At 59.8% G+C, this 11,688-nt stretch overlaps 1 protein-coding gene across 1 annotated transcript in view; it reads left to right on the top strand.

The window, feature by feature from the left end:
• Positions 1-529: 529 nt before the first annotated feature.
• The window catches only part of RIN3 (Ras and Rab interactor 3), a 106,892-nt gene continuing 95,733 nt past the window's right edge, over positions 530-11,688 (top strand). The window contains exon 1 of the mRNA XM_055333664.1: positions 530-808. Coding sequence (XP_055189639.1) covers positions 765-808 — 44 coding nt within the window. The 5' untranslated portion in view covers positions 530-764. The remainder of the gene's footprint in view (positions 809-11,688) is intronic.

Raw genomic sequence — 11,688 nt, 5'->3', positions numbered from 1 at the left:
GGAGTGGCCTGGCTGCTGTATTTGCATGATCTCGAGGGCTGCCTGGCCCTGACCCCACCTGGGTGCGTTGCACGCTTCCCTCGGACTACCTTGTAAAGCAGTGAGTTCCTTGTTAGTGGAGGCATGCAAGGCCACCTGTCAGGGACGTGGAGGCGGCCGCCTGCCTCTGGTCTGGGGCTGCCCCTGGCTGAGTGCTGGGCTCCTTGAGGCAGGAGGCTGAGGCTCGTGGCTCTCGGCTTCCCCAGCCGCCAGTGGGTGCAGCCCCCCTCCCCGCGCCTTCCCGCCCTCGGGCTCTTCCCCCTAGGAGGGTGGGAGACTTTTCCCTGAGTTTCCCTCCGGGCACCTGCTGCGGGACCCCCCCCCCCCCCCCCCCCCGCCTGCGGGCTTCCGTGTGCCCGGCTCGGGCTGGGCTGGGCTCGGCCGCGGCGTCCGCAGACAGCCCTTGACCACCAGGGCCAGCCTCTTCCTGAAGGCCCCGCTCGCCCCGATACAGGAAGTGGAGGCGAGAGGCCCGGGGCGCGGCGGCGGCTCCCACTCGGCGGCGGGGCGGCGGGGCCATGCGGGCGCCCGGGACACGGCGGCCCGCGCCGCCCGCCGCCTGAGCCCCCCGAGCCGCGGAGCAGCGGCCCGAGCCCCGGAGCAGCGGCCCGAGCCCCCCGGAGCAGCGGCCCGAGCCCCGGAGCAGCGGCCCGAGCCCCCCGGAGCAGCGGCCCGAGCCCCGGAGCAGCGGCCCGAGCCCCCGAGCAGCGGCCGGAGCCGGCGGCATGATCCGACGGGCCGGGGCGGGCGCGCGCGGGGGCCCCGCGGGGTAAGTCCGGGGAGCGCCCCTCTGCCTGCGGCCCGGGCGGCGTCGGGGCGTCGGGGCGGGACCCCGGGGGCGGCGGGACCCGGACGCGTGGCCCTGCGGGAAGCCTGGACGGCCCGGCGCGCGCACCGGGGAGGCTGGGAGCTCCCGTGCCGCGAGCCGCAGAAGCCGCCCCCCGGGGCCGCGTCCCGCCAGCCCCCGGGATCCCCGCCCTCGGGCAGCCCGGGGACGCCCACCCGCGGGGACGCCGGGGGGGGGTCGGGGCGCGGGGGCCCTCGGGAGCGCGCGAGGCCGCGGCTCGGCGCCTGAAGCCCCACTCGCTCGGGGACCGGCTTTCGGGAGCGGCTGGGGCCGCCGCTTGGGGCGAGCGCCCGGACCGAGAACCCGAACTCGCTTCTGGGCGAGGCTCAGGGCTGCGCTCCGCCCTGCGCCCTCCGCCCTGCGCCCTCCGCCCTCTGCCCTCCGCCCTCCGCCCTGCGCCCTCTGCCCTCCGCCCTGCGCCCTCCGCCCTGCACCCTCTGCCCTGCGCCCTCCGCCCGGCGCCCTCCACCCTCTGCCCTGCGCCCTCCGCCCGGCGCCCTCCACCCTCTGCCCTGCGCCCTCCGCCCTCCACCCTCTGCCCTGCGCCCTCCGCCCTGCGCCCTCGGCCCTGCGCCCTCCGCCCTGCGCCCTCCGCCCTCTGCCCTGCGCCCTCCGCCCTCCACCCTCTGCCCTGCGCCCTCGGCCCTGCGCCCTCCGCCCTCCACCCTCTGCCCTGCGCCCTCCGCCCTCCACCCTCTGCCCTGCGCCCTCCGCCCTGCACCCTCCGCCCTGCGCCCTCCACCCTCTGCCCTGCGCCCTCCGCCCTCCACCCGCTGCCCTGCGCCCTCCGCCCTGCGCCCTCGGCCCTGCGCCCTCCGCCCTCTGCCCTGCGCCCTCCGCCCTCCACCCGCTGCCCTGCGCCCTCCGCCCTGCGCCCTCCGCCCTCCACCCTCGGCCCTCCGCCCTGCACCCTCCGCCCTGCGCCCTCCACCCTCTGCCCTGCGCCCTCCGCCCTGCACCCTCGGCCCTCCGCCCTGCTCCCTCCGCCCTCGGCCCTGCGCCCTCGGCCTTGCGCCCTCCGCCGGGAGAGCTTCCCCAGGTGCCGGCCGGCCCCCCCCCTGCAGGCGGACTCTCGGGAAAGCCTCGCAGAGCCCTTCTGGGTGCCAAGGCTTAGGGGCGCCCCCCCCCCGGGCTGCCGTTCCTGGCTTTCTGGTTTAAAAACCCCGGGGCCTCCTCCAGAGCGAGCGGGGCGCCCCGCCGCCGCCCGGCCTAGCCGCCCCCCTCCCCGCCCCGGCCTCCAGCTCTCCTCTCCTAAAACAAGGGGAATGGGCAGATCTGCGCTGCGCGACGGGAGGGGGTAACCGGTTCCCACCCCGGTGGGAGGGATGGCTCCGAGGGGCCCTTAACTCTTCTGCATCTGAATGCCCCCTCCTCCCATCGAGGCCCCTCCTGGGAAATTCTGCCTGGATGTTTTCCCTTGGAAGTGACCTCTGCAAAGACAAACGTCATCCGGTGGGAAGAATTGGACATTATGTAGGGGAAGGGGCCCCTTCCGCTGGTTTCTACCACACCCAGTATTTCAAGGTGGAGCAGGGAGGAGTTTCCCAGGGAGAAAGGAGAGGTGGGGGGCCAGGGTCCTGACCTCTCCGCGCCCCTCCACCTTAGGAATGACAGCAGAATGACATCGCCTTCCCCATTTCCTTTTGTCTTTGTTCCCTACTGGGTCAGTTACTTAACCTCTCTGTGCCTCAGTTTACTTACATCTATAAAATGAAGACAAATAATAGTTCCTGCCCTCACACAGTTGTTTTGAGGGTTAAATGAGATGATGCATAAGGAGTTTTGCACATTGGGGCCCCTGGGTGCCTCAATCAGCAGAGCATCTGATTCTTGATTTGGGTTCAGTTCATGATCTCAGGGTCCCAGGATCCAGCCCTGGGTCAGCCAGGGGTGGGGCTCCCTGATGAGCAGGGAGTCTGCTTGAGATTCTTTCCCCCGCCCCAGAAAGGGAGATGCTCCTCCCCCTGCTCATACATTCCCTTACTCTCTCTCTCTCTAAAAATAAACAAATCTTAAAAAAAAAAAAAAAAGCTTTGCACATTCACCCATAAACTCTTAATACTTATCGTTGATAACAGTAGTTATCTCTGTTTACCATCTATTTAACCTTGGACGGGAGACCTGGCCTTTGCCTCATGTGTAAACTGGGAGGTCACAGTAACACTCACTTCATCGGATTGTTATGAGGTTTGGATGAATTGATATTTAAGCAGCTGCCTACAGGCAGTTAAGGGTTAACACACCAGCCCAGGCCTGCTCAGAACAGTCCTGGCACATTGAATATTGGCTTGTTGCTAAAAACATCACTTTATTTAAGAGGACCTTTTGTGTGGGAGGGTTCCTAAAGGGTACCTCACCGAACCTTGGGCCTGGTACAGGCGGGAATCCCTTTGAGAACATTCCTGGAAGGTACTTGCATACCTCCAGGGCCCAAGAGCTTGTTCCTGTGGCAGCTCTTTGACAGGTGCACACCTAAGGAATTCCTGAATGTGAGCTGCCCCCTGCCCTCCCCTAGCTTCTGCTGCAGGAGACCCAGTCCTTCTTGACCTTCAGGCACTATAAGGCAGTTCTCGGGTGCACTCCCATGCATCACCTATTCCTGGGCTGCACCTCCACCTGTGTTGCAGCCCAAAGATGATGAGGAGTGATCATCTACAACTCCAACCCCCAGGCCACCCCCAGGCCCTGCTGACCCTCAGGGCTGAGATCTGAGTCCTCAGTGAGGACTCTTCTTTCCACTTGGCTCCCCAAAACCCCCTCCTCGCAGCCAGGAGATGATGTTCGGACAGCCAGGGAGCATGCCTGTCTCCCTCACCCCGCGGGAGCTAGGATAGTGTCAGGTGGGTGTCAGCCCGCTGGAGGAGGAGTGGGAGGATTTGGCAAAAGCAAGCTCCATCTACTTCTTGTTGAGAGTGTCAGCTAGAGAGAAAGAAAAAGCGGACAGGCTGTCCAGGGAGGTGGTGTTTGGGAGAGGCCTAAAGGAAGTGGCAGAGCAAGACAAGTCCCTGGAGGATGCTGCTGGCATGTCAGGAGCCTGGAGGCCAGGGGCCATGGAGTAGAGAGTGTGGGAGATGAGGACAGAAGGTGGTCTGGTTGGGTAACGGCTTTGGAGAGTGCCAGGTGCCACCGATAGGGTTTGCGCAGAGAGGTGGTCTGATTGGCACTGGGCCATGGTGCAGATAGACTGTTGGGGGAACAGAAGCTGGGACAGGGAAATCTGCAGGGAAAGAGGCTTTTGGGGAGGCAGGAGGGAGGGCTGCGGGCTAGGGTGCTGGGCTGGTGACTTGGAGGTGAGGTAGGAGAGGACGGGGCATTGAGGATGAGCCTGGTGACTCTGTGACCTGCCAAGAGGCCAGCGGCCAAGCTGTGCAGGGGTCACTGAGGACGTGGACACGCAGAGCTCCCACTTTTATATGTCTGATCAATTGAGAGTCTGCTTGAGATTTTATTTGAAAAAGGATTTCACTCTTGGATCTAATTCAGCGAGGGAAAGGCAACCCAGAAAGAGGAAGTGACTTAGCCAAGGTCTTAGGAGGTGGAGGCGAGACTGGGCTCAGAAATCGGGTCTCCTGGGCCCTGGGCCTGCAAGGGGCTGCCTGGGCCAATCCCCAAGGTTTGGGAGAGGCTGACATGGTGCAGGGGTCCTGCTGAACCCCTTGAGATGGGTCCCCCAAGCACTACAGGAGCTATGACTGGGGGCTCTTCTGGGCTGGGGCCCACCCAGACCTGGGATGAATTCAGGGTCCCAGGTCCCAAGTCCCAGCTCCAGCTCTGTCTGCGGACCTGGCCTTCCTGACTTTCAGGGGCTCAGGCTCCCAGGTGGTCCTGGTGGGCGCTCAGCTGGGAGACCCACCCCCTTCCAGACCCTAAAAGAGGCTCTGGCCCATGGGCTGCGATGGGTTACCTGAGCAGCTAGGGCCTGTACTTCCGGGCCACACACCACCTGGGAAGCGTGTTGGGGAGGAGGGGGTTGGCCCAGGGTCTGCTTGGGATGGGGGAGTCTCAGCACATTTGTCCCCAAGGCCCTCCCCCTCATCTCCCCTACCACTTGCAAGGACCTATCCTAGGTCTGGGCCCCTGTGTGGGGATCTTTACTGAGGTTGAAAGCATTAAAAGCTTCAAATCCTATGAAGACACCTGCATTTTAATCCAGGAGATCAAAAAATAAAAGACAGAAAGGAACCCAGGATAGGTATGCTCTGTGAAGGGGGCCCCAGGGGTGCCTCGCAGCCAGGGGTTGGAGCGGGGGTGGGGTGTGGACAGGCAGCCACCAGCTCCGTCCTCTCTATCCCATCACAGAGGCCATCGGTCCCTTCAGTGGCGGTCACCCCAGTGCCACCCAGGCAGGGATGAATGAGCAGAGCTGTGTAGGCAGCAGCATTGAGGAGTGAGGACAGGACTGGAGGGGAGAAGCTTCTGAGCAAAGCCCCGGGATGGGGAACCGTAGAGTGGGGTTTCGGCAGGGAGAGTCTGCCCTTGGGTCATCAGAGCAGGGGAGGTGAGTCTTGGCTGGACGTGCTGAGGGAAACAGCCTATGTGGGAAGGAAGCCCATCCTCAGCGTCCGGGTTGCTGTAGCGTTTTGAAGAGCCTGTGTCCCCAGAAAGAGCCCCCACCAGGGGCGGGTGACTCAGAAAAGTCTCGGGCTTCCTGTGCACCCCTAGCTGTCTTCCCCCAGAAGGGAGTGAGTGCCCGGCGTCCCCTTGTTCTTGGCAAGTTGGCTTGGGGACCATGAGCGCTACTCTGGCGGCCACAGCTTAGAGCTTCTGGCCATGTAATGACTGTCACCCTGGACCTGCCATTTATCCCACCCCACGGGCGTCCAAAACACATGTTTTCAGAAGCTAAAGATGAGAACTGGGATCTTAATGACTCTTATTTATTCTTCTGCTTTTTAAAGATATTTATTCATTTATCTATTTATTTATTCATTTGAGAGAGAGAGAGAGAGAGAGAGAGCGTGCGCGCGAGCGTGCACATGAGGGCAGGGAAGGGGAGGGACAGAGAGTCTGAGGCTGACTCTGTGCTGAGCACAGAGCCCAACATGGGGCTTGATCACAACCAGGAGATTGTGACCTGAGTGGAGACCAAGAGCCGGATGCTTATCCCCCTGAGCACGCGGGCGCCCCGACACCATCCTGCCACCACCCCTCACGCCCCCTGCTCAGATGAGCCTTTCTGGTGATGGCTCCTGCTCCTGGAGACAGAAGACAGCCGTCCAGCCCCTGCCGAGGTCCCACAGGCTGGGTGGAAAGGACAGCGTGACCCCCTAGAGCCCCTAATCACCATTAGGTGCCACGATGTGCTCCTGGAAAGGCCCTCAGGGACCCCCTGTAACCCTTTCCAGTCCTGCACGAAGCTGGTACACAGCTTTACTTTCTCTGCCCTCCCTGGCATGTACAGCTGCCGTAGCCTCCCGCCTCTGCCCACAGAGGTCCTTCCAGCTGGGAGGCTGCCACCTCCTCCATGAAGCCTTCTCTCCACACAGCTCTTGGACCTTTCTCCTCTGTGGATACTCAAAAAACTTTTTGCATGAACCACTTATCTACGTAGAGACACTAAAACCCCTTTGATATCACGTCTTCCTGTTTACACTCTATAAACTTTCAAATGAAAGGGATCAGATCTTTCACCTGCACGTCTTTCTGCCCTGCACACAGCTGGCACTCAATAAATGCTGGAGGACAACGATTTCCTAAACGGGATTCTAAAGCTTGCCTCGCAAAAGCTTCTCTTTTGTGTCCTAAAGCACCTGAACTGCTGGAACTATTTGTAGGACACCCCAGACCTCAGGGTGGGGCCCAGGACGGGGTTGGCGTGGTGGTGGTGGATGGGGGTCAGGAGCCCGACTCCCCTTGTGCAGCAGGTGGTGACCTCCTGGGGCCACCACACCCTCCCCCAGCCTGGAGCAGGAGGGTAGGGTCCCTGTGTTGCCCCCAGTCACTTCATTTTACTGTCCTCAGTTGCATTTCCTCGCTTCTCTGGGAGGAGACCAGGGGAGGGGCAGGCCAGCCCTGGAGCCGTGATACGAGAGGCTCCATGGCCCCAGCAAAGAATGGGGGTAGCTGGGTGTGCAGGTTCTGGGGGAGCCCAGGCTGGGCCCCAAGGGCAGGTGTGTGGTCCACTGAGAAATGAGGAAGATAGGGTGGTGATTCTGGTGGTGGCGCTCAGTGTACGTCAGCCAGAGTCGTGGAACCATCCCTTCCTGGGCAGAGCTGCCTTTTGTTCTGAGGTTGGGGTCGGTCCCTGTGTTTTTGCTACGTGAGGCCTCCTTTCTTTCATGGAGTGACTGGGTGAATTGTGGTGGTCGCTAGTTCTCCATGTCTTCTTGGCCAAATAATGTGAATAAAATGCTGCCCCGGCCGCTCCAGCGCCCCTGGTGATCACCGGCGACCTACCTGTGCCTTCCTTGGCTGACCGGGAGGGGCTTGCAGGCTCGCAGGCTGGGGCGTCGGTGGGGCTGGCGGATGTGAAGGCTCCCGTCCCCTGGGGATGTGGGAGTGTCTGTAGGAGGCAAGTCTCTGACGGTCTCTGGGCCTCAGTCTCCCGTCTGAGAAATGAGCCTGGGCCCCCGCCTGGTCTGACATTCGGTGACCCCCTGAATCCTGGGCCAAGAGGCAGCAGAAGCCGGTTTGCGGAGTGATGCTGGCGCCCAGGGGACTGCGTGCCTGCTGCGGATCACCTCGCCCTTCTTCCTTCTGACAGCCTATGGAACAGTCTGGACCATATGCGAACGCTTGCATAAGAGCCAGGGACCCCGAGAGACGGCTTCCGGTCATCACCCTGACCTGGTGCCTGGAAGGAAATGCTTTTTCACTGCTGTGGGTTTATTTTTGAAAGAAGTGCAATTGGTTTTGGAAGGCTGCCGTGGGGCCGGCCCCAAGCACCCGGGTAGAGCTTGCTGCCCGGACGGTGGGCCAGGAAGGCCACGTTGCTGTGGCGCCACTGAATGCGACCGTAGTTACAAGGGGACAATGCTCAGGCCATGGTGTGTGGGAGCCGGGGAGTCGCTGGAGAGTTGCAGAGCCATGTGTCCCGGAGCTCCTGGTGGGAGGCATGAGGCCTGAGACAGGGGGCTCCCCCAGGACAGGCAGGTCGGGGGCCTCCCGCACAGGCCCGGTGCTGCCCTGAGGTAGCCAGCCTATCCCCGTGCAGGCCATGGATGACACAGGGTGCCGCCCCCCCCCAGGGTTATATGGTGAGCTCAGGCCCTTCCCTCCTGTCAGCATGGCCTGGGAGGACAAAACAGCGATGGGTGGGTGCAGGGGAGCCCTCCATGTCCCTAGGTGTCCATGAGATGGGGGGCCTACGAAGTCCCTAACTGGGCAGCTGTCAGCCCCTGCCTCCCATAGAAGAGTCTGGAAGGCACTGTCATGGCCACCACCTTGGCTCTCCTGCCTGCCAGCCCCCCTGCTGCCCAAGGCTGACCCAGTGGTCCAGGAGTAGCTCTGGTGACCCATGGAGCCCCTGCCCGCGTCTGCCTATAACTCCTGGGAGTGCTTCTGCCCAGGCCATACTTGTCGGAAAGAACGAGCCAGCCGCCATGAAGTGTCAGTTCCCTTTTAGAAGAAACGGCCCAGCAAGCGGTTGTGGTCAAGGCCTGTTGCTGCCGTGTGCACCACGGTGCACGCTCAGGCCACATCCTGTGGTCTGATGGCCCCAGTCCGGCCCCGCCCCCTCCGTCCTGGCACTGGGCGGACACACAGTGCCCCCAGAAAGGTTCAGGAGGGCCACCGGGGCGGGGACCTTGGAGCCCATAGTGACAGGCTGCCCCAGAGGAGCCCATCCTAGGGCACACTGCCCCCCCACGAGGGGGCCCCCCCTCTTCATCACTGACACTGAGACCTCTGTCAAAGCCAAGAACCCATTCCCCCAAGGTAAGAGATGGGATGTCAGCTGTCCACACCTGCCCAACTCCGTGGCTGACATTCGGTAGGTGAAAATAGGCCTGATGAAAAAGCCTGCTTTCTGAGGGTGGATAGGGGACAGGGGTTGTAGGGGCAGCCCAGGAGAAGGACGGACCACGCAGTGCACATGGGCTTTCTTCTGCACAGGCCGTTCCAGAGCTAAACTGTTCCCTCTAAGAGCGCATCCCCCCCGCCCCCCCTGCCTCTGGAGACCAGAGAAGTGAAGGACTCTGTGTTGGAGGTTCACAATCTCATGATCTCTGGCTAAGGAGCAAGCTGTCATGACAGAATTCACCAGGGACCCTTCTCCCTGGCCTCCTTGTCTCCAGCTCCTTCAATCCCAATCACTGTCACAGACACATACTGGAAATTTCTCTAGGGATGTTGCAATTCAAAGCAAGGACTCAGCTTCCTACAGATGGCACCTGATGATGGCATTTATTATGCTCGCCGCTTTCTGTTCTTGACATTTTCAACACAGCATCCATCTAAAATATATTCAGAGATTCTTTTCTCTACTAATAAGTTCTTTATCCATCCTCACCCATCTATCCATCCATCCATCTATCCTCCTATCCAGACTCCAGTCTGTCTATCCATCCATCCTCTCTCTATCCTCTCATCCTTATGCTCATCCACCATCCATCCTTCCATCCAGATACCAGTCCATCCCTGCATGCATGCATCATCCATCCATCCTCCCATCCAGCCACCAGCCCATCCATCCATCTATCCTCCCATTCAGATGCCGGTCCATCCATGCATCCATCTTCTCTCCATCCAGTCATCCCTATACTCTTCCACCATCCATCCATCCATCATCCATCCATCATCCATCCATCATCCATCCATCTATCCAACCTCCCATCCATCTCTCCATCCTCTCTCCGTCCTCCCATCCAGCCACCAGTCCATCCATTCATCCATCCATCCATTTACTGAACATTTATTAAACATTGAGAAGTTTCCAGTTTCTCGATTAGGGAAAGTAAGAGAAATATGCACATAGTGACAGGACAGGGCACAATGTAAGATCCTGCCCATGTCCTACTACCCCTGCCTGTGCTGAGCGGGCAGGACCTAGCAGAGGTGGCACCTGGATGCATCTTGAAGAATGAGGTTCTAACAGCCGAAATCAGGCAAATGCAGCTGAGGACATCCTGGGTAGATGGGAAGCACAGGTGGGAAGGGCCAGTGTATAGAGCAACAGTCCATGTGCTGAATCCCGGAAGTGGGTGGGCCTCAGCCACAGGGTGGGGAGCTTGGAGTTAATTCCGCTGCAGAGACCACAGGTCTGTCCCCACTTAGCGCGGGCCGGCCAGGGCAAGTCACTACACCTGTCCCATCCAGAATGCCCTTCTCTGCAGCACAGAGTGAGGAGGATCGCTGCTGGCAGGGGTGTTGTCCCTGTCACACAGGAAGATGTTGGTTCCTAGGTCTCTAGGCTGAGATTACATGGTTGCTGTTCCCTGTGTGTGAGGGCGTGTGGGCCTGCGTGTGCATCCGTGTGCTGTTGATTCCCCTCTGGAGTGCACCGCATGCCTGAAGGGCACACACGGACACACAAAGATGGTGACGACATTCACGGCATCAAACCGTTCACGACTTTGGGGCCACCCCTGGTCTGAGTGCGTGTCTACCCGGCCACTGTGTTCAGTCTGTGTGGGCATGTTGATCCCGTCCCTCTGTCCGCTGTGTGAGGCCGTGCTGGGGGCATGTGTTACCCACCTCTCATCTTTGATGACACTTGGTCTTCGTCAAATTATGATCATTTTTGTGGTTGGGGTGAACATGTGTCGATCTCTTTGTAATCCCATAATCCGCACCCCCCCCCTCCGTTTTCAATGCGGCTCCTGAAAACTTAGGAGGGTGTAGGGTTTGAGGACCGTTTCCTTAAGACGTATCACCATCTGGGAGTATTTGAATTCAAGGGTAGAGCAGAGCCTGTTGATCGACCCCTGAATTTTAATGGGGTGAAGATGTTTACTGGGTGCTTCCCAGTTTCCTTGAAGCTAAGTGTGGCCGTGTGATTCAGTCCAGGATGGTGACATATAAGGGGAGTGCCGTTGGCTTGGAGGTGTCCTTAAGAGAAGGGGAATACCTTTCTCTCCTTTCCTCTTTCCTGTTGGCTGGAACACAGACGTGATGGTTGGAGTTGAAGCTGCCATCTTGGGGTCCGAGGTGAATTTGGAGGCGCTGCCGGGTGGAGCAGCACTATTATAAGCATCCTACACGTGTGTTGGAGCATCATCCCACCCCTGGGCTACTTGGACTTTTATACGATAGAAGAATACACATCAATCTTACTCAAATCACTGTTATTTTAGGTTTTCTGACACAAACTTAATCCTAACTGATGTAAGACATTTCCTGCCTTGTCACATGACACCAGATTATGTCAACAATGACAAAGTTGCTTGTAGGGCTGCCTGCAAGTCTTCACCCCCAAGGGGCAGTGGAAGGAGGAAGGGGAGGAGAGAGAAAAGGCTGTTTTGTGTTGACCAAGGCTCTTATTTCAAAGACTAGACTGCACACGCTTTCTCCACCTTGGGTGCTTGTGAGTTTTAGATTTCTCCAGAAGCTGCAGACTTGTTATTCTGGTTTGAGTTCTGCCTCCCAGTTCTGGGCCTTGACGGGACTAAGGATCACTGAGCAGCCATGTCTCTTCTTTTAGCATCCGTCTCCCCATCTCTGCTGTGGACAGAGAACGCCCATAGGCGAGCCCTTCCTGTGCTGCACCTCTGCATCTCCTCGTGGCCTCCTGTTGCCCAAGCTCCAGAAAGGCCAGGCCCAGTCTGCGCAGTGTCCATGTCCTTGCCGGCTGCCATGGTCCATCCATCCGTCTGTCCATCCATTCATTAATTCACTGCCTCTTTTTTTTTTAAAGATGTATTTAT

This window comes from Nyctereutes procyonoides, unplaced genomic scaffold (genome assembly GCF_905146905.1).
Source record: "Nyctereutes procyonoides isolate TBG_1078 unplaced genomic scaffold, NYPRO_anot_genome, whole genome shotgun sequence".
NCBI classification, from domain to species: Eukaryota; Metazoa; Chordata; class Mammalia; order Carnivora; family Canidae; genus Nyctereutes; species Nyctereutes procyonoides.
The sequence above is the reverse complement of the archived record's forward strand: the minus strand, read 5'-3'. Positions and strand labels throughout refer to the sequence as shown.